Genomic DNA, 21,242 nt, shown 5'->3' on the forward strand with positions numbered 1-21,242 from the left:
CTGTCTAATTCTGGGTAAATGTTTGGTAGACAGAGTACAGATAATTGCCCATATCATGGACATTGGAGGTGTGACGTGCGAGCGCAAATTAATTTTGTTTATCCTCTTATCCTCTTTTCCTGAAATGCTGTCACGGAGACATTAGCCATTTGCCGTATATGTATTTATATCTGTTATTTAACAGTTCCACAGTGTTTTCATAACAAATCCCACTTAACAACACATTCCTGCACCGCCTGACATAAATCTGTGTATGACGGATTTTATTATTCCTGAACTGTGATTGCATATTCTGGAAGACCCTTTATTTTCTGAATTGCTCACGACTTTTTCCAAGTGTTGAAGCTTGAAACAGAGCAACTCTTTGCTTTATGAATCACAGAGCCTGGCGATGAGTCTCTGCAGAACCGGCGGCGTCAGAAAGCTGATGTTATTTTTCCACTGTACACTAACAAAAATCAAATTTGTATTTCTGGAGGAGAGATATGCTGATGTTTTAGAGAGAAGGTGTATCACTGGAGCACACCAAATCATTTGTGTGTCCAATGCAGTAGTCAGAACATACAAAGCCTTTTATTCCCTCCATCAAACTATTTCAAAATCCAAGGACACTTTGAATGGACAGCTCACATAAAGGTTTCTTTCTTTAACCTGAAAAACATGCAGTTATATAGAAAAGACTAGCTGATCGCCATGGAGATTGAAGTCTCACTCTAATAAGTGCACTTTAGTGCTACAACTGAAAACCATGTTGTGATGGATAATGTAATATAAACAGCCATAGTAGCTGATAATGTACGAGTAGATGGTTGGTTTCTAAATCGGTGCTATCAGCAGTACATAATGGAACACTGATATACTTTTAGAAATACTAATGAGGTGCAAACGTCTGCGAGAGCTCATGAATATATTAGCTAGTTTGCATTTTTCGAAATTATATTGTAAAATTTTCCAATAAAAATTACAGTGAGCTTCATAAAGTGAGCAGAAACACGAATCCACTTATTTTAGTGCGTCTTTGGTTTTGATGAGAGCATGTACTTGAGATTAACATTGTGCAAAATTTGCAGATTTTTTTTCTTTTTTATTTCTTATCTGCTTTCAAGACACGTCCTTCCTTTCAGGATATAAGAAGTATAAGAAGGAGACAAAAACACTGCCCCTAGAGGGCACCAGAGACAAACAGATAGCATGAAGTTAGTTGATTAACCAGTGGAAATGAATTGATCATGGTTATGCATATCATGCTGCTTTTGTTGCAACAGCAATTAACTAAAAGTCAATTATTATTCCAATTCATACACATTTCAGGACACTACACCCATTTTAAACCCTGCTCTTTTGTCTTGCATGACCTCTAATTTTAGCATTTTCTTAGCATTCTTTGCTTGATGTAGCAGTTTACCTAAACAACAGTTTGAGCCCTCCTTTGTCACAGTTCTTAGTCAGAATGTTTTATCCTCCCTGATGTGTTCCTTTTGTGATTGGTCTGGTCTGGATGCCACCTTAGCTCGCTGACTCTTTTACGACATGCTAAATGTAGTGCTAAATGTAGTTTGGTGCTGTCATGCTCAAATAAGCAAGGCTTTCCCCAAAAAAACAATGTTCCTTGAGAAGCAGCATATGTTGCTCCAACACCTATTTGAATTGTTTAGTATTATTGTTTAATGGTCCTTTCACAAATGAGCAAGTTACCCATGCTGTTTGCAGCAACGCACACTGCAATGATCACAGATGTAACCTTAGAACTGTGCACTGAAAACAAGGCTCTCTTCCTAAGCTCTGATGTCACAGCACACAGCTTTTTTGAAATATGTTGCTGGTACTGAATTAAATTAAGCATATATTTTTCAAATACTTTTAAATATGCTATGAATGAAAACAGAATACAATGATTTGCAAATCTTATAAACCCACATTTTATTCACAGTAGAACAGAAAACATATAAATGTTTAAACTATAAAGACATTTGACTTTTTTGTGAAAATCTGAGCTCATTTAGAGTTTAATAGCAGCAACATCTCTCAAAAAGTTGTGATCAGTGCAACAAAAAGGCTGGAAAAGTAAGTGATATTAAAAAGAAACAGTTTGAGGAACATTTTTCAACTAATTAGATTAACTGGCAGCAGGTCAGTAACATGATTGGATATAAAAAGAACATCTTAGAGAGGCAGTTTGTCAGAGCTGAAGATGGGCGGAGGTTCACCAATCTGCAACAAAAAAAACCCCCCAAACCCCAAAAGTCTGACTGTTAATTTCAGAATAATGTTTCTTGATATAAAATTGAAAAAGCTGTGAAAATCACATCATCTATAGTGCATGAGCTCATCAAAAGATTCAGGGAATCTGGAGAAATCTCTATGCGAAATGGACAAAGCTGAAAAGCAATACTGGATGTTCACGATCTGCCTTCGGGTAGCACTGCATTAAAAACAGGCATGAAATCTGGAAGCACCTACATGTGCCATTCACACATGTAGGTTGAAGCTCTGTCGTGCAAAGAAGAAGCCATATGTGAACATCATTGAGACACACTGCCATCTTTGATTCTTCGTGTAACATAAAATACAACAAACAAGACCAAGGGCTGTCAGACAAGAATGGAACAACATTCCTCTCCCAAAAGTCCAGCGACTGATGTCCTCAGTTCCAGATTTTTTTTACAGACAGCCATCAAATTCAAAGTGGAGCCAATTTTGTTCTTATAATTGTACATTTGATATGTGTTCTACGTTCTGTGAATAAAATATGTGTTTATTCTGTTTTTATTTACATTTTACAGAGTCTGGTAACTTTTGGGAATTAGGCTTGTGTCTCAAATTCTTAGTTTTAATAATGTCTGTATCAGTTTTAATAAACTTTATGGTTAAATTATATTTAAATTCTTTGCAGTATTACACTTTACAGTTTTTTTTTAACATTTGACACAGACATCCAGCTTTTTTAATGAAATAGGATGTCATGTTAATATCCCTGAGACTTACTATGGCTATAATCACTACATGCCTAACCCTGAACCTTAGTCTTCCTTTCAGTGTATTGATTTACATTATACACACTTACTGTAATGGAGGTGTCCCCAGGAGGTATAAGACTATATCAATAGATTAATGTCTCCAGAAGTAACACATGTGCACACACACTTGAAGTCTGATTGCTTTTCTTGCATGACGTCATCATTGGCTGTCCTCTCTCCTCCCCCTCTGTTTTCCCAGCCCTCGCCTGCATGTCCCCCCTGTCCTGACCTCATCACGCCTTTGTTGGGAAACAAAGAATGTTCAGGCATCTGTTTTGAGGAGAAATAAAGACAGAGAGGAGGAGGGCTGAAAGAGGTATATGAAATGAGCTTGACTGACTGGATCAGTGAAAGTGAACAGGGCGGCTGCAGCAAGCAATAGTACATTCCTACACAAGGGGCTGGGCAGTACACACTTATTTCAGATATATACATTATTTTTAACCCCCAAATCATAACAGCATTTGTCATTTCGCTTGATGACATTTTAATTCCTGTGCACTTTGCCCTTCAGTTGTCTTCAGGAGTGTCTTTGTTGTTACAAGGTTGAGCTGGTATTTCCTGTATATCCTGCTCAGTCAACCACAAGACCCGCTCCACTCTCTCCAGCAGCTTCTCCCTTAGTTAGATAATCATTTTGCACTCACTGTATTTTCATACAGACACCCTCAGTTTACACTGTGCATTTGACTGAGTCCAAGCCAGAGTGAATACAGAACAGACTGAGGTCTTAATGCACATGATGGGAGTTCAGACAAGAACCCATTAGTGCTAATAAATAAGTAAAGAGCTGGAATGCATGGAAGAAGCTGGTGGGAAGGAAGTGTAGTTCTTTGTACACTCCCCCTGGGAGAGCATGTTCACTCAAAAGTGTTGCAGCGCTGACTTTCTGTGAAAAGATCTGTGCCTGGCTTAGATTATTTGTTCTTATTTCACAGTACAACATTGTACATCGGTCTAGCTGTGTGTTTGCACCACTTGCAAATAACACACAGTTCTAGTTGTTTTAAGCCTGTGAATGTTTGTGGCAGAGAAAGAGAGATTCCTCAGCATGTGCTGTGATCACCTGCTTCAGTTACCACAGATGATTTTCCGTCAGGCAGTGAAAGAGTTAAGTCTGACTCTGCATGCACCGAGCAGGCCTCCCTCCCTCCCCTTCTCTCCATCCATCCATTTTTACTGTGTGTGTGTGTGTGTGTGTTCGCGTGTTTATAGGGGGACTGTGCCATCTGCAGGCTCAGTGCCTGGATTTGTGATAATCACACACAACTTAGTTTGATAACAAACAAAACAGCAGCTTCCGCCACCGCGCCGTAGTTTGGGATTCTTACGCAGTCCGTGCGCTTCTCGCTGACTGCTTTGCTTTGGGCTTTAAATATCTTTCTCCACTAGTTCTTCTCTGTGCGAAAGCTACGGGATATGCCGAGAGGCGGAGGCGTTCCTTATTCCACCCAAAGCTGCCCCAAGTTGGGACCCCACTGACGCGCTATGACATGAAGGTAAGAGGGAAAGTGGACGCGGGGGAAGTGATCTTTATGTTTTTCGTGGTTTCTTTTCGTTTTGTCGGGGTTTTAACTTTTAAACTCGGAAACATGGCTGAGTCACGCTCACATACTTCACCTACCCGATCATCGCATTTGACGCAATAATGGCCCCGGTCTTCCGAGTTTGGGACAGAAAGAGCATGTCAGGAAAAGAGCCGCGCTTTCCCCCAGCGGGTCAGTGATTTTTCTCACGACTGTAGCCCGCATTGAAGAATACCTGGGCGGGTATGTAGGCCCGATCTGGGAGCAGTTTTATTTGGGGCGGGGGGGTTGCGTCCTATAAGTACAGATACATCACGTTCTTTTAATTTAAGCAGGACTTTTTTTTAATTGTTTAAATCCTCCAAATTTGAAAATTGTCAAGTCAAGGTCAGAAATGGAAAATCAGTTGTGTTTTTTGTGCATGTTAATGTTTTGGGCCTGCCTCTCTTCCTGGCTGTACTTTGAGCTTTGTGATAATTAACGAAATCGAGGTGCCAAAATTAGACTTAAACAGAATTTATCGTCTTCATTTTGCCACATTAACAGAGGCAGAAATCTGTCCCGAGAGACTTTAACTGACTTCTGTTAAGCATTTCTCCTCTGCTAGCCCTCATAAAACCACCTTTTCCTTTAAACTGACTTCCACTGACAGAAAGTTACAGGAAGGACGCATTTCTCTTATTTTCTGGGCACAGCTATGTAGTTTCAAGAAGGGCCTAAGCAGTGAATCGGGCCTGCATTGATCACTGAACCTGCTGTTCTTCGAACCAGAAATAGACTCACTCACTCCCTCTTATCCTGGTACAGTCAGAGGTACAGCTAAAGCTTTTGGGAGACAAAAGTAGCAGTATGCTCATATTTAGTGTAACACAATAGATTTTCAAGCGTAATTTTTACTGTTTTACTTTTTTATTTTGGTAAGTCCTACTGATGTGATTGGGCTGTCACTCATCTTTGTACTCCTTTATGTGGGGGAGAGGAAGCTTATCAGTTAGCTTATGATTCCCCTGACTATGTAAGATAAAGCAATCCAAAGTTCAGGACAAAGTGACATGTACCGTAAGGCAAAAAGCATAATTTTCTGTAACTGCTGCAGAAAAACATTTTGGTGATTCAGGCAGATAGACATATGCTTAAATGTACAGGACACTGGGTGTTTTGTTAGTTATGCGAGACCCACCACCGCTGTCATGATGATGTAACCAGGGCAGACCAGCAGGGGAGGTGGAGCCCCTCCCTTTTCTCATAATGCCCAACACCTGCAGATTAAACAGTAGTCCCATCAGATACAGTGAGTTTGGTATGACACAAAACTGTGCTTTTATTAGCAGCAAAAGTCATGAGTGAAATAAGATATATCAGATATTTGTCAAGCTGGTGGTTGCCAGGAACAGTGCACTGCATGCCTTCAGCCATCGCCCCTGTCTTCAAGTAAATTCGGGGAAAACCGAGATCAGGTTTTTTGTTTCACTTTGCTCAGAGGTGTGGAGTTATTTCTCTCCTTCCAAACACTAATAATGGGTTGGAAAACAATGAGAGCTAGGCGAGCTCACTAATGCTGCTGGTAATTGCAGACAGAAGATGATGTATAAGGAGTTATAAAGCCGACAAGTTATGTTAAATTCTTATTTTACATATACACATGCTTAAATCATGTTTTTGTTCTTTCAGAAGGAGCACACTTGTGGACACTGCTGAAGTCACCTAGAGGCCTTCACTTTACCGCATTTTTTTGCTAAGCTGAATAAGCCGTTTTCCTCGAAGCAACACAGTGGGCTGGCCTGCTGCTGCTAGATTTTCTTCCTCTACCTGTTAAACACCGCTGCCATCATGCAGACATCATCGATCCGCCGCCAAATGAAAAACATGGTCAACAACTACACAGAGGCCGAGATAAAGGTTAGAGAGGCCACCTCCAACGACCCCTGGGGACCCTCCAGCTCGCTCATGGCTGAAATTGCAGATCTGACCTTCAATGTTGTGGCTTTCACCGAGGTTATGGGTATGGTCTGGAAGAGGCTCAATGATCACGGCAAAAACTGGAGGCATGTTTACAAGGCGCTCACGCTGCTGGACTATTTAATCAAAACAGGGTCTGAGCGCGTAGCCAGGGATTGCCGGGACAACATATACAGCATTCAGACACTGAGAGACTTCCAGTACTTAGATCGAGATGGACGTGACCAGGGTCTCAATGTGAGGGAAAAGGCTAAACAGTTGGTGGCTCTGTTGAGGGATGAAGAAAAGCTGAAGAAGGAGCGAAACCAGGCACTGAAGACCAAAACACGCATGACGGGGGTCACAAGTAGCTTAGGTTCGAGTCCCTTGCCTCCTCCTTACCCGGGATACCCGATAGATGACGGCGGCAGGTGCAGAAGCTCTCCTTCCTCCTTCCGCTGTGAGTAGCAGGGGTTGTTGTGTAACTACAGACTTTATATGTTACATTGAATACTTCAATATTTCCTTTTGCACGGGAGCTGCCACTTCTCTGAATTACGTACATGGCAAGTCACAAGTTAACATGGTCATGAGTTCATCTGATAACTTCCCTGAACTCTTATGTATGATGAAGTGAATCAAAACCTGTTTTCAAGGTAGTTTCCAAAACACTATTAGTTCTCACCTGTAACTGAACACTACCTTGATGCTGTTTTAATACTCAGGCTCCACCTTTCTGGGCCTTGATATGCATAAACTGACTGCGATTTCATTTCAGTTTTGCTCTCTTCACACTGTTGGGCATCTGCATTCCTTTCATTCCACTTGCCTGGCAGCTAAACTGGATTTATGATAGAGAGGAGGCCGAATGTGTGCTTGTTTCACTCCAACACAAAACCACAGGTTTACAGCATGTTTGCTTGAGGTGATACTCTGTCATCTGCCACTTAAGTGTTTAGGTCATTAGATGGGTTGATGATATAAGACTGAAATTTTCAGTGTGCGACTGAGCAGAGATGGTATCACTGACTTTATCAGCTACAGGTGACAGCTCTAACTGGAAAGCTAAATGCATCATTTATAAATGTGGTGTTACTGGTCTGTACTATACTTTGGTAAATGTGTGGTCTTTGTGGGGAATGTTGTTTAAAAAGGCTGTTAGTAACTTTTGCTCTTGTGGTGTCTCAAGGGCAGATGTTTCTTTTTATCTTTTCATGTCTGTGGCTTGCTTCATGGGGGAAAAGTAAACATACGCGCAAGACGGTATATGACTGTATTTTCTTTCTTTCTTTTTTTGTTCAACAGATTTTCCACTTAATAGAAATTACTAGCATACTTTTCTGAGCAAGAATGAGTGCCAGCGGAAGCACGTGGCCAGCGTCCAATTCCTAGCTCTGGTTCTGTGGTTCAGAGATACTATAAAAATAGCATGGTTTATTTGACGAAGGCTATCCTATCCATTCCAGAAATCATAGGAAGGAATTGGATAAGGAAACCCCAGATGATTTAGAACCCCCCCACTCCTCTGTTGTTGTTTCTCTCTAGCTGATTTTAACTATAAAATGGGGGGATATTTTGGTGATTTCCAGAAGATTCCATGATAATGATAATGATAATGATTAGTACCGTGGGAGGGGGTCACTAGGTTGTCAGCAGCTAATTGCTAGAAAGCATTCCAGCTCAGACGGGGATATTGAGGGGCAGTGCGGTGGAAAAGATTGGCTTCCGAGACCTGACTTTTCCAGCGTGTGGCCTGCTTCCCTCTTTTAGCCCTGTGACCCACAGCCTGGCACCCAGACTGGTAAGCTGCCAGCTCCCCCCCACCCCCTTCCCTATTCCCTCTCTCAAATCTGGACCTGAATCCTCCAACTCGCCCAGAGGATTCGGGGTAATATGGTGGGCCCCACTCCAATCCATCCATTCCTCTCCCCCACCACCAGCCGAACTCTCCACACAGCCACACCATTGTTCTCAGTGCAGGCAGACTGTGGCAAGCAATGTGATCAAAGGCCCTTAACAACAGGCAATGGAAAATTAACATGCAAAAACAGTGCCAGCTCGTTTCTGACCTTAAAAATCACCCTAAAGTGTTTCTGTCTTGGCTTTCCATCCCCTTCCTCCCTCCATCTGTTCATGTTTCTCCCTCCATCCTATGGCTCCCCATTCCTCCCTAAAACCCACTCCCCTCTGCTCTTTCTCTGTAGCCTCTTCTTCCTCTCCTCAACTAGCTCCAGACCTGGAACAAGCACGACCAGCAACCAGTGGCGAAGAGGAGCTACAGCTGCAGCTGGCCCTGGCTATGAGCCGAGAAGAAAGTGAAAAGGTACAAAAACACACAACACACTCGCTCTTTCAGTGAGCACAAACCTTTCACGCTTACAGGCACATGCGCCAGACAGAAAGAGGCTTCTTCGCTTTGCTGCTGACATTTTATGCTGTAGTAAAACATTAAACAGCTGCCACAGTGGTGAAGCGTTGCTCCTGACTATGTATTTCCCAGAACTGTTGTCAGAAAATGATATCATCAGCTCAACCTCTGATGTAGCCAATAATGACCGAGCAGAGTGAGGAAGCTGGGAGCGAAAGAGTGAGAAGCCAGACAGAATGTGTGCATTGATCCACTCTCAAGCTTCCACAGCCTGCCCCGGTCTCCATGCCAAGGGCAGCTTTGCCCTCGGAGACTTCCTGCTTCAGCTCCTGTAGGAATATATTAGAGTGCATATCAGTTTCCACTTCAGCAATCAGACAAATCGGCTGTGATTTTGATAAGAAATCCAAGGCATTTGATCTGTTTCTCTTCTTTCCAGCATAGCCTATCATTACAGCAAAATCAAGCATGCATTTTACCAATTTTTTGATTTGCCTTCCTCCAATTCCCTCATGTGTAACTCTAGCCACCTCCTCGAGTGGATATCGATGAGCAGACCCAGCTCCAGATCGCTATGAGCCTCAGCAAAGAGGAGGCCCACCAGGTACATGTATACTGGGAGGGATGCAGCTACCTTTGCATTTTTTTAGTCCCTTGGTCTAAACACTTAACCCAGTATCACATTCCAGTGTTTCTCCTTCACAGAAGCAACTGCATGCCTACTCACTTTCACTCCTTCCTACAACTGAACTGTGCCCCCCTTCACTCACTCACTTTTGAACAGCAAAGAGATATGCAACTTTCTTCAAAAATTAACCAATTGTGGTTTCATCCTTTTTTCTTTTTTTTTAAATATACTAACCATAAGTTCTTTCCTCTGAGTACACTTGTATGAGACACACATCTCAGGCTCTGACCTGGTGCTGCTGACCTTCTGGTGTGGTGTCAGGGAAGGGCAAAGGACTGGCTCCTTCACATTGATTGGGAAACCTGTTAAATTTGCTTGCGAAGTACTGTGAGGATGCCCAACGTTATTTCTGTTAAAATGGAAGCTGACTATAAATCCTTCACTGGTTTACACTTTCACAGCCAGTCCAACGCGCTCCTGCTGCGGCTGACCTGGATATGGACGAGGAAACTCAGCTCCAGTTGGCCCTGAGCTTGAGCAAGGAGGAGCACCAGCAGGTAGAGTGTCCTGGGGAGTGGGTGAGAGGACTTGAACCATTTCGTAAGCACTTTTGAAATAGACAGTAAGAACTGTCGTGACATTTTTCACAAGTAATTTATGAAAAATGAAGGTGCAGATGACCACACTTGTCACTAGTGTGAATTACAGTGCTGTGCAAAAGACTTGAGCCACCCCCTCATTTCTGGCTTCTACGGAACAGACTTCTTGTAACTGTTTTACTTTTAAAGTTGTCTTAAGCCATAATTCTCAAGGCTTTTTGGAGGTCTTTCAAAGCTTTTCCTTGGACATTGACTGTTTTTTCCACTCATTATTAAAGGAATTTTTTTGTTTGGTAGTGTTACGTGGCTTAAAAAACAATAATTTAGGCATAAAAAAGGCAGCTTGCTCAAGTGATGAATCAGTGCTGTGTAAACACAGACAATTTAGCAAAGATCAATTTTAAATTGTATATTTTGGCACTTACAGCCCATCACAAAAATCAAGTTTGTTCCATTTTCTTTAGTTGAATCTATGAAAAGTACTAAAGATGACACGGTTTGACAAGCAAAAAAGAATCATTTTGCACCAACAAGGTGATTCCCACAAAGCTATTAGCTAAAACTCGCCATATCTCAGCATGGTGTGCGGTGTGTTCATTCTAAATTTAAGGAAATCAGACAAGTGGAGGACAAAAGAAGTGGAAGGACTAAAAAAGGAAATGGAAAGCATCTGAAAGTCATCCATCCATCCATCTTCATTGGCTTATCCAATTCAGAGTCATGGGGGGGCTGGAGTGTATCCCAACTGCCATAGGGCGAATGGTAGGGTGCACCCTGGGCAGGTCGCCAATGTGTCTCAGGGTTTATCATGTTCTTAAGAAACAGGAAAAATCCAGCAAGGAAACACTATCAGTCATGAATTAGCCTCCACAGAGCCCACACCTCAACATTATCGTAACAGTGTGGGATCATCTTGAGAGAGAGAGAGAGGACACAAGAAAAGACAGCCAACATCTTAAATAAATAAATCAGAAATAAATACATTACTAATTCGCCTACTTCTTTATATCCCAGTGATATATAAGGAAATGAAATGTGGGTTAAAACTTTTACACAATACTGTATTTATAATGTAAATTCAGACTTGCTTCCTGAACAGCTCAGGAGAATATTACCTGTTTCATTTCAGTCCTCTGTTACAACATAAGCCATTATATGATCAGTGCCACTTGTCCTAAATCATCCTTTCTCTCTGTATTTTTTTTTTTAAATGAGATTTTCCCCCATACAACCTTTACAGTGCCTTATTGTCACACTTTCTGCTTCCTTTTCTTTGCCTTGTTTGAAAAAGTTGTATAACGTTCACTTTGTTGTATTATCTCTGCAACCTTTGGACCCCCTCGTCCTGTCTCACTCTCTTTGTCTCTTTCCTCCCCCTTTTTTACCCTCTCTGTCTACACTCCTATATAGTAGCACAATAGAACTGCTCTGTTAGAGATCACAGGGATGCTCTGCTTTCTGTCCTCTCTTTGGCCAGGGAATTTTCTGGTTTCTGCCAACTGTGTACATATGTTGCATAGGGAAAATGCAAGCCATCTATTTTTCCTGTGCACCGTCACTGAGTGATAAATATAGCGTGATGTGACAATATGTGACCCATAAAGGCTTACGTGTGTCTGTCATCTGTTGAAAGGAGGAGCTCAGCCGCCAAGGACATGAGTCCCTGCTCCAGAAAGCTCTGGACGAGAGCAAACGTGAAATGGAGAAAAAAGGCGGGGTATGAAAGCTTGAAACATAAGCACAGTAGTATATGACTATGAAAAAGTTCAATAATACTATCAAAATATATGCTGAAATATAAACTTTTTTTTTTTCCTGGTTTTGTGTTTTTTCTTTGATGAATGTGGTCAGACGGCCTTTATGGACCTGGTAGATGTTTTTGCAGTACCTACAGATCTGCCTCCCAGTGACCATCGGTGGAATAATGCCTCACACCAGGCAGCTGCTGGGGCTGGAGGTACAGACCATTGGGACTCTTTCGGTGAGCCTTGAGTTGGCTTGGTCATGGTATATTATGTTAGATGGAGTCATATGAAGATGAAGAATTTTTTTTTTTTCTTTTTACATGAAACTTTGCTTTTTGTAGCTACAAAATCATTTTAACTGCTCACCGGCTAACAGATTCTTTTATTTGTGTGTTAATTAAGAAGGCAGCCGCGTTCCAAGAGCTGATTCTCCATGGATGGTACCTCCACCTTCAAACAGCCCTCCCCCACCGTGGGAACCTCCAGCCAACCCCTGGGATCCACCGCAGGACAACGTCTCCAGCCTCAGTCCTGTAGGCCGAGTATGGTCTTTGCCTGCAAATACAGGTGAGTGTTTTCACTTACAAGTAGGGTAACTAAAATAAAGACGTCACCTGGAGATCTTAAAAACTACCTATGTTCCACAGAAAGTTAGATAGCATTTCTGTCATGTTTTTACCCTCCTCAGGAGCTGATCTGTTCACAGCGCCTTCAGGAAGATCAGCACCTACAGAACCTCCTCCCCGAACTCTAAGTCCCTCAGGTAAACAATACACTATTTGCTATTCTTGTTCTACTTTTTCTACATTGGTTCCACTTACAGTGCTGTGTCTTTCTACTTTTCTGCTGACAGATGCTGATCTGTTTGATGACGCTATGGATGGTGGTCAGGTGAACGGGGCTAGTGGGCGAGAGGATAGCCCTGAGCTTTTTGACCTTTCTCGTCTTCGAGAAAGCTTGAATGACCCCAGCCCTCGAACATGCCGGACACCCGAGTCCTTCCTGGACTCTTCGGCAGCTTCCTTGGTGAACTTGGACAGCTTGATCCCAGCAAACCCATCAGCCAAGAACAAGAACCCGTTTTTATCAGGTATGTTTTGCATTATTGTCTGCAGGTGCAGTCATTGTGCTTTCTTATTGGACATGCAGAGTAGTTAAAACATTGTATTTAAATCAGCCAGGTGCTGGTTGTGCATAAGATGAGCACAACCACCACCTGGCCGTGTTAATCATTTACCAGTGTGTGCCATGTACTGGTAAATGCAGGCGAGTGATAATCCGCTGCCATTTAACGACTGCAGTAAAACCCCCACGTGCAGTGCTAGATATTTCCATTTTTCCATTTATCCTTGCTGGTATCTGTTTTTTTTGTACTCTCCAGTTGGTTTGTGAATGAGAATTAAAGTTTTTTGCTCCTGCCTTTAAATCTCAGATGAGTTTTGGGAACGGTGTGTGCTTGAAACTGTAGCGTCATGAGAGACAAAAAGCAGTCACTGACTCATCAGGTTCAAGGCTCATTTTTAGAAAAAATAAACTTTGAATAGGTGTTAAAAACAGACTTTTTCTCTTTTTTATTTCTTTTTACATAGGCCTGAATGCTCCTTCACCCAGCAATCCATTCCAAACAGATCAGCCGAAGCTAAGTCTCAATCAAATGGGCTCTGGCTCCGCCTTGACGGCTCCCCACGCCACTTCTCTTCCATACAGTGCCTCCTTGCCCCTGCCTACAAGTCATCCGGGTGCCAGCATCCCGTCGTCACATACTCACCCCACCCATCCTGGACTGGACTTGCCAGTGAGGCTCCCTGAGCCCTTGTTGCCTTTCTCTTCAGCAAGTGCTCAGGGATCACAGGCCGCACAGAGCAGTCAAAACCCCTTCTTATGAGGACAAACTAAACCGGAGAAAATATTTTAGAAAAATGGAAATTCACTAAATTGTCCTCTTGAAATATTGCTCTAACTGCACACCAAACTACAGCCCGATGGACTTGTATGAAAAAGCTATTCTTAGTTGTTTTTATATTCTTGTAATGCACAATAACCTTTAGGTAGACGCAAGCTGAATCTGCTCTTCATTGCAGCAACATATCCTGCTCCTCTTTTAATGAACGGACTACAACAGAGATAACACCTTTTTAAAAAAATCAAACTACTAAGTGTCAAGTACAATTTCAAGGTCATACCCTACAACGTAGAAACAAAAGATCTGATTATATTTTGCTGTCAACAAACTAAGCTGTAAGTACAGGGAAGATGCATTATGGGTTTAGGTGGTCACTGCTGATTACACATTCTCAGTATGTGCACATTTACCTGTTCCCTGCCTGAAGTACTGCATCATACTGGTATATGGATGCTATGCTGGAACAGAGCTGGTGGGGAAAACTCAATGTATACCAGTCTGCTATTATGAAATTCAAGTGGCGAATGAAGTAATAGTTTGGGAGGACTGTGAGCAAATAATTCATATTAAGTAACCTTAGAAAATGTATGAATATGAGTTTATTCATTGCTTGCAAACCACTGACTTCACCAAATATAGGAGTGTATTTACAACACTGCTCAGTTCTTCACATGGGTTTATTCACTTGCATTTACTCATTTCCCTTGGTATCAATACATGTCACATGAAATCATGACGACTCAGGAACACACCCAGTATCGCTGTCTCATAAGCAGTTTGCGCCCCCTGCTGGTAATGAAGTCAGCAATATTACCTGTTCTTACATTACACCACTACCAGAATAAACAGAAAAAAAGCGACAATAAGCCAAAAAAGAAACACAAAAAACTGCTCCTCTCAATTAAAACATAACATAACAATCCACATACACTGAAAACAAAGTTCATACACAAAATCCAAACTGTCATTAAGAAAAAAAACATACAAAGGTAAATACTGAATGCCTTACATGAGAAAATATTCTGTAAAATCTTCAAGAGTTGTTACTCATTTTTTTTTATATTAAATCTGAAGCGAAAGAGCTTTTTTTTTAATTTCAGACAGAGTTCATGTGATTTACAGCCAAGGAAAACAGCCATGGAACTTTGATAAGTCACACTATCAATCAGGAATACCCCAGATTCCCACTCTGTGTGGAATAACAAATGCATGAAAGTAAGACCTTTACAAATGAGACAATCATTTGATCCTGTTATACTATCACTTCGTCCTCTTCACTCTGCCTAATGTACAGTTATGTGTTTGTGTTACCAAAGATAAACACTCTTACGCGAGAAACACACCATGAAAACCTCAACAGAGTAGCATATAAGCTGATAAAGACCAAAAGGCAGAACATTTTTAAGAGTTTTGTATAAACAGTATCACTATTATAAGATACAAATACAGAGACTGACACACACACACACACACACACACACACACACACACACACACACACAGAGTCACTGGCCACTTTATTAGGTATACCTCACTAGTTTTCCTTCAGAACTGTTTTAATTCTATTTAACAAGGTGCTGGAAACATTCCTTGGATTTTGGTCCATATTGACTTGACAGTCTTATGCACTTGCTGCAGATTTGTCATATTGCACAACCATGGTGTGAGTTTGCACCAGACTTTGAAGGTGCTCCACTGAATTGAGATCTGGTGACTCTTGAGGCCATTTGAGTACAGTGAACTGATTGTCAAGTTCATGACTGGAGCTTTGTGACATACTGCGTTATCCTGCTGGGTGCAGGGTACCAAGAAAATATCCGGCACACCATTACACCGCTACCAGCCTGATCCTCTGATACAAGGCAGGGTGGATCTATACTTTCATTTTATTTATGCCAAATTGTAACAATACCATCCAAATTCCCGGGAGAAACTGACACTCACTGGACCAGGCAACATTTTTCAATTCTTTGATGTCTAACTTTGGTTAGCCTGTGCAAACTGTAGCCTGTTTCCTGTTCTTAGCCCCTCTGGTCTCCTTCTCCTCTGACCATCTACAACAACAAGGCCAGAGAACTCGGTTCAGCAGATCATCTTTACCATGTTTCAATGCTTAAACTAATTCAGTTGCTGCCATGTTATTAGCTGATTAGATATTTGCATGAAAGAGTAATTGTACATGTGTACCTAATGAAGTAGTCAGTAAGCGTATGTCACTTGACTGTGACGGACTCCAGCCAGCTCATCACCTCTTTAAGTCCCTCTCCAGATCTGGCACTGACTTCCAGTGTTGTGATTGGCTGAGTCGCAGATGCAACAATGTCATCCATCCTGAACAGTGACTTTATCTCTATAAGGCTCATAGTGCAAGGCGTGTCCCTGGGGGAAAAATTTAAAATTGGAAAAGAAAATCAAAAATTTCCTAGTGGTATTATTAGCTTTCCTTATTACATACAAATTGCATTAAACTTGCTAGAGATCTTGTACAATATAGTAAAACACTAATAGAGACTGATGTGTATTCTAGGAGTGTCACCTCTTGTTGAAGAGAATAAGCACAGAGGCCTTGCTCAGAGGCTCAGCTGAGAGTACTGACAGCAGCTGGATACAGGAGGAGGATATCTGAGCAATGTTGGCTGAATCCACCATGAACTATGGAGAAATGTAAACAAAAGAAATCTACTCAAACACTTCAATTTAGAAAACCCATATTGAATATTACAAATATAAACAGCATGTATACAAAGATCATACAATGACAGAGGAGCAGTCTTTGAAGTAACTGGGCCATATAGGGCCCATGCAGCCTCCCAGCTCTCTCACAGTCACCTTCTTCTTCTTCACGGTCAGGTCTGTCAGATTGGTTCCTACCTACAAAGAATGAAGACTGGAGATTGAAGAAATTACACGGATAAGGTGTAAGAGAATTTGAACTGTCCATTAGTACTTACTGTGGGAAGAGTTGAAGGTGGTGTCCCTAATTCATCTAAACCATGTACGATAAACTGTAAATGAAATCTGATAGGAAAATTGACTTGAGCCAGCATTGCTATCAGCTTTAAAGAAAAACATTTTGAAATGTTTATGCAATATTTTATGAGCTATGAAAGTAGAACTTGAATATTTGTTATGAGTAAGGTTGGTGATGTCACAGCTGAGAGACTACTGTTCACTTGTCACCTCACAAATGAGATCATGTCATCTGCTCAGATGACAGTTTATTAATAATCCACCAATTTGGGCAAAGTTTATATGCGATGGGCCCCATGCATGTAATCTAGGCAACTGGAGGATAGTGTTTAACTTGTGCTGTTGCAGATCACTTCCCTTTCAATCTCTGAAATATAATTTTTTAGAATAAAAGCAACTGGAAAAATACAGAAATAGCTAGCAGGCTGTATCTGGTAAGTATGCCAAGGACTTTTGAAGTGCAGGAGAAGCTCCTGAAGACATTTTATGACTCTGTGGTTCCAACAGCCATCTGTAATGGTGTTGGTCTGTTGGGGCAGCAGTATCTCTACTGGGGACAAAAAGAATTGAAACAGGTAGACCAAGAGTGCCAACGTGATGCCCTCTTGACCCAGTGGAGGTAGTAAGTGACTGGTAGCATTGTAGCTAAACACCTCAGGACACTCTTACAGCACTGAGCAGCTTCTTAAGCGTCAGGCTGCTGGACCCACGGTGTGTAAAGGAGCAATATTGGAGGTCTTTCCATCTAGCAGAGCCGCAGCAGTAAAACACATGTATATTTACACATGCACACATTAGGGACTGATAAATAACAGTGTGCAACTGTTTTCAACACTCCATCTCCTATTAGCATCATCTGGGGGTTCTGTTTTGTTGCTTCTAGGCATCTAAAGATGTTATATTTTATCACTGCGCCATATATGTACACACATTTAAATTATACTTCTACCTTGTACATGTTTCCTATTGTTTTATATAATTATAATTATTATTGTTATTATCCACTTTCTGACCATTGACAATTTCACATTACAGTACAGCACTAATTTCTGCTGTAATGCGAATTTCCAAACTAATAAGGGCTATCATAGCTTCTATATTGTAATAATAATCTCTCTTAGAGGTCTTATTATGAAAATGAATTTGTACACATACCGATGCAAAATAAAATAACACTGGGTATCGACATTTGGCAATTGGGAAAGGCGATATACAGACCCTGGTCGTCCATTACTTAGCAACTTAAGTACTACACAAGCTCATAGGCTAAATTAGTTAGCTAATTAAGCTATTTGGTAGTATTTCCTTTTACGTCAAAGAAATTCACATGGCCACAAAGGATATTTTGTAGACGTTTGAGCAACAACGTCTTACCAACACCGGTCGCTCCGAGGAGTAAACACATTTCTTTGCTGGTCATGCCGGTTTTTCTGCAGAACCATAGTTAAACTCGTAGCGTATAGCTGTAGCCTCACTTGGCACCATGGCGACGTTCACGTGACTGGACAGACGTCGCAACTATTGGACAAAGTAGAAATCAATCAACCCAGACTTGTTTATGATTGGCTACTACTCTATCATTATTTACATACCGGAAGCAAAACAAAATCCTGCTTCGGGACAAAGTCCTGGTTGGCTGCCACAACGGAAACTGTCAGAAAGACTTTCATACCCGCATTTGCAATGCGCAGTTGGTTTTAGTCCTGCTGTAACTGTCCTGGAACTGATGATAAATAATCATGGAAGCTAAGTTAAAGAAGGAGTTGGGGACAACCATGCTGAAATCAGCTGGTCATGCTGGAGGTGGATGCATCAGCGAGGGACAGAGTTATCATACTGACACTGGGAAAGTGTTTGTAAAGACAAATCACAAGAGTGAGGTATCTGCCATTGTTAGTTTTTCATTTTCTTTAACTGTTGTGTCATTCAGTTAGTTCATGGTCGGCTTTCGGCGTGTGCTCAACTCGGGACTTAAGTGAATAGGACATGATCCAGCAGCTGCACCACACTACTGTCCGTGGACTTTGTGCAGGTGTTGTGGAGTGGAGAACGATGCAAATATTTACAGTTACTGAAGCTTGTGTTTACCAGACCGTGTTGTCCTGTCTTTAATTTATCCAGGCCAAACTGATGTTTGATGGAGAAGTGGCCAGTTTGGAGGCTATTGTAAAGACAGAAACCGTGAAAGTCCCCAAGCCCATAAAGGTGATTGAGCTTGACACGGGAGGCTCTGTATTTGTGATGGAACATCTGGACATGAACAGTCTTAGCAAGTAAGAGAGCTCTTGACTACATTTTTTTCTTTAGTGCAGTTTAAAGCAGAATTTGGGCAGATGAATTTAGTTTTAGAAACACTGAGCAAAATATTTTTTCAATGACATACTTTATTTTTAAATGCAATGAGCAGGTACTCAAAACAGCTAGGAGAGAAGATGGCAGATCTGCATCTTCACAACAAGAAACAACTGGAAAAATTAAATAAAGAGCAACAGACAGTGGGTAATTCAGTTTAACTTAATTTTAGGATGCCACAATGTGGATAATACACACACACACACACACACACACACACACACACACACACACACACACACACACACACACACACAACCCGTTCAGCTATCTTAGTGAGGACCCTCATTGACATAATGGTTTCCCTAGCCCCTTACCCTAACCCTAACCATTAAAAATGAATGCCTAACCCTAACCCTTACCCTAAACCTAACCATAACCTAATTGTAACCCTGACACTAAAACCACGTTTTAAGCCTCAAAAATGGCTTTAAATGCCTTCAAAAATGTGAGGACCGGGTTGTGTGTCCTCACAAGTGACTGCTGGTTCTCACAAGTATAGTAGAATGCAGATTTCGGTCCTCACAAAGATAGCTAGACAAGAACACACACACACACCAATGAATAATAATAATGAACTGTGTCATATTTTAGGTAAAACGTTTGTGATGACTGTTTATTAATATTGCGGCTATATATGCAGGAAAAGGAGCGGGTCAGTCAGATGTGGCTGCTGTTGAAAAATTTGGCTTCCATGTAACTACATGCTGTGGATATCTGCCACAGGTAAAGCCAATGTATACGTGTCGATATACTGTGTCTGCATTCTAGGGGAAGGTGTACAGTATTGATGTCTCTAAGTTGTGTTACAAATGTTTGGTCTCCAAATCTTCAAGATGTTAAAGTGAATTTCAGCAGCATCACAGTTTCTTCTCTTTCTTACCTCTCCAGGACAATCAATGGCAGAGTGATTGGGTGCTATTCTACACCCAGCAGAGGCTACAGCACCAGCTTAACGTGGTGGAGAAATCGTATGGAGACAGGGAGACCAGAGAACTATGGGCTGAGTTACAGGTGCAACCTCCCTTTGATTCTGTTTGAAATTAAACATATTTTGCACAAGACATTATGATTGTTTCAGCATTGTAATGTGCATGTTGTGTCTCTTATTTCCAGCTGAAGATCCCCCAGTTCTTCAAAGATGTGGAGATAGTCCCCGCTCTCCTACATGGAGATTTATGGGGAGGAAACGTGGCAGAGTGTGCAGACGGCCCAGTCATCTTCGATCCTGCTTCCTTCTACGGCCACTCTGAGTTTGAGTTGGGTATTGCTGGGATGTTTGGTGGCTTCAACAGCGCTTTTTACTCTGCATACCACAGCAAGATTCCCCAAGCACCAGGATTTGCAAAGAGGAACCAGCTTTACCAACTCTTCCACTACCTGAATCACTGGAACCACTTTGGTGGTGGTTACAAAGGTTCTTCCATAAGAGTTATGAAGACCCTGCTGAAATAAACACACTCACAGGCACTCTTAGAAAGCATTGCAGTCTTAAATTGAAGTATTATGCGATTTTGCTTATTTGACCAAAAACAGTATGTGAAGACACTAAACAACACATCTAACACTTTAATGTCTTCTGTACTGTGTAGAAAATGCTGACCTAACATAGCAAAAACTGTTGCATCCTGCCAGCTCATCTGACACTGTCCGGCTTCCTAATATTTATAACAGAATCTGCAAATAAATACTGTATTTTGCACAAGGTGTTACAGTGAATTAAGTGTAGTTTGTGTACAGACATACATTAAACAAAACTTGCAAATCAGAAGACTGTACAACACACCCATGATTCAACTTAAAAATTAATGTTTTTTGTTTATTTATGTTAATATTTAGGAATCCTTTATAAGCAGGTTGAACAAACCAGAATCTGACTTTCACTATGGATGCAATGTTTTATATTTTATCTACATTATAGTAGAATGGCTACGAATGGAATAAAGGTTGGCATACTAACTACACCTACAAAATATCACTGTATAACAATGAGTCATTGCAAGCCCTTGTTGTGCATGGTATAACCAGTATTAAATCCTAAGTGAATCCACTGTGTTTATCCAGACCTGCTGAATTTGTTATTTATCTAGTGTGAAAACCTTTACACACCTAATTCCCTGTGAATGGAGGCATGGAAAAGAAAAACACTCCCATTTGGATGGAAATGTTTCATCATTAGATCAGCTTCACAGCAGC

At 41.4% G+C, this 21,242-nt stretch overlaps 3 protein-coding genes across 11 annotated transcripts; 2 read left to right on the top strand and 1 right to left on the bottom strand.

Annotated features, from left to right (window-relative positions):
• Nucleotides 1-4,116: 4,116 nt before the first annotated feature.
• On the top strand, nt 4,117-14,382 carry epn3a (epsin 3a). 8 transcript variants are annotated; one of them, XM_031736503.2, is made up of 11 exons: nt 4,117-4,516; nt 6,215-6,941; nt 8,710-8,804; nt 9,376-9,453; nt 9,939-10,034; nt 11,710-11,793; nt 11,928-12,057; nt 12,224-12,388; nt 12,510-12,584; nt 12,675-12,911; nt 13,411-14,382. In XM_031736503.2, the coding sequence occupies exons 2-11, from the start codon at nt 6,374-6,376 to the stop codon at nt 13,704-13,706; spliced, it is 1,824 nt and encodes a 607-aa protein (XP_031592363.1). In that variant the 5' UTR covers nt 4,117-4,516; nt 6,215-6,373; the 3' UTR covers nt 13,707-14,382. The 8 variants fall into 8 exon arrangements, with proteins under 8 accessions (XP_031592363.1, XP_039467427.1, XP_031592361.1 ...); XM_031736501.2 differs by having other exon boundaries at nt 4,118-4,516; nt 8,686-8,804; nt 12,227-12,388; XM_031736502.2 differs by having other exon boundaries at nt 4,120-4,516; nt 8,686-8,804; nt 11,928-12,033.
• On the bottom strand, nt 14,309-18,191 carry arl16 (ADP-ribosylation factor-like 16). Of its 2 annotated transcripts, none has more exons than XM_031736531.2 (6): nt 18,069-18,191; nt 16,676-16,742; nt 16,479-16,595; nt 16,261-16,376; nt 15,912-16,103; nt 14,309-15,778 (listed from the first exon to the last, which is right to left on the bottom strand). In XM_031736531.2, the coding sequence occupies exons 3-5, from the start codon at nt 16,524-16,526 to the stop codon at nt 15,938-15,940; spliced, it is 330 nt and encodes a 109-aa protein (XP_031592391.1). In that variant the 5' UTR covers nt 16,527-16,595; nt 16,676-16,742; nt 18,069-18,191; the 3' UTR covers nt 14,309-15,778; nt 15,912-15,937. The 2 variants fall into 2 exon arrangements, with proteins under 2 accessions (XP_031592391.1, XP_031592390.1); XM_031736530.2 differs by having other exon boundaries at nt 16,676-16,731; nt 18,039-18,182.
• A 112-nt stretch (nt 18,192-18,303) lies between these two features.
• On the top strand, nt 18,304-21,097 carry LOC116317664 (fructosamine 3 kinase related protein). The gene is made up of 6 exons (XM_031736505.2): nt 18,304-18,574; nt 18,816-18,967; nt 19,102-19,193; nt 19,690-19,772; nt 19,938-20,060; nt 20,163-21,097. The coding sequence occupies exons 1-6, from the start codon at nt 18,434-18,436 to the stop codon at nt 20,499-20,501; spliced, it is 930 nt and encodes a 309-aa protein (XP_031592365.1). The 5' UTR covers nt 18,304-18,433; the 3' UTR covers nt 20,502-21,097.
• Nucleotides 21,098-21,242: the final 145 nt, after the last annotated feature.

The sequence above is a fragment of the Oreochromis aureus genome, linkage group 4 (assembly GCF_013358895.1).
Source record: "Oreochromis aureus strain Israel breed Guangdong linkage group 4, ZZ_aureus, whole genome shotgun sequence".
Taxonomy (NCBI): Eukaryota; Metazoa; Chordata; class Actinopteri; order Cichliformes; family Cichlidae; genus Oreochromis; species Oreochromis aureus.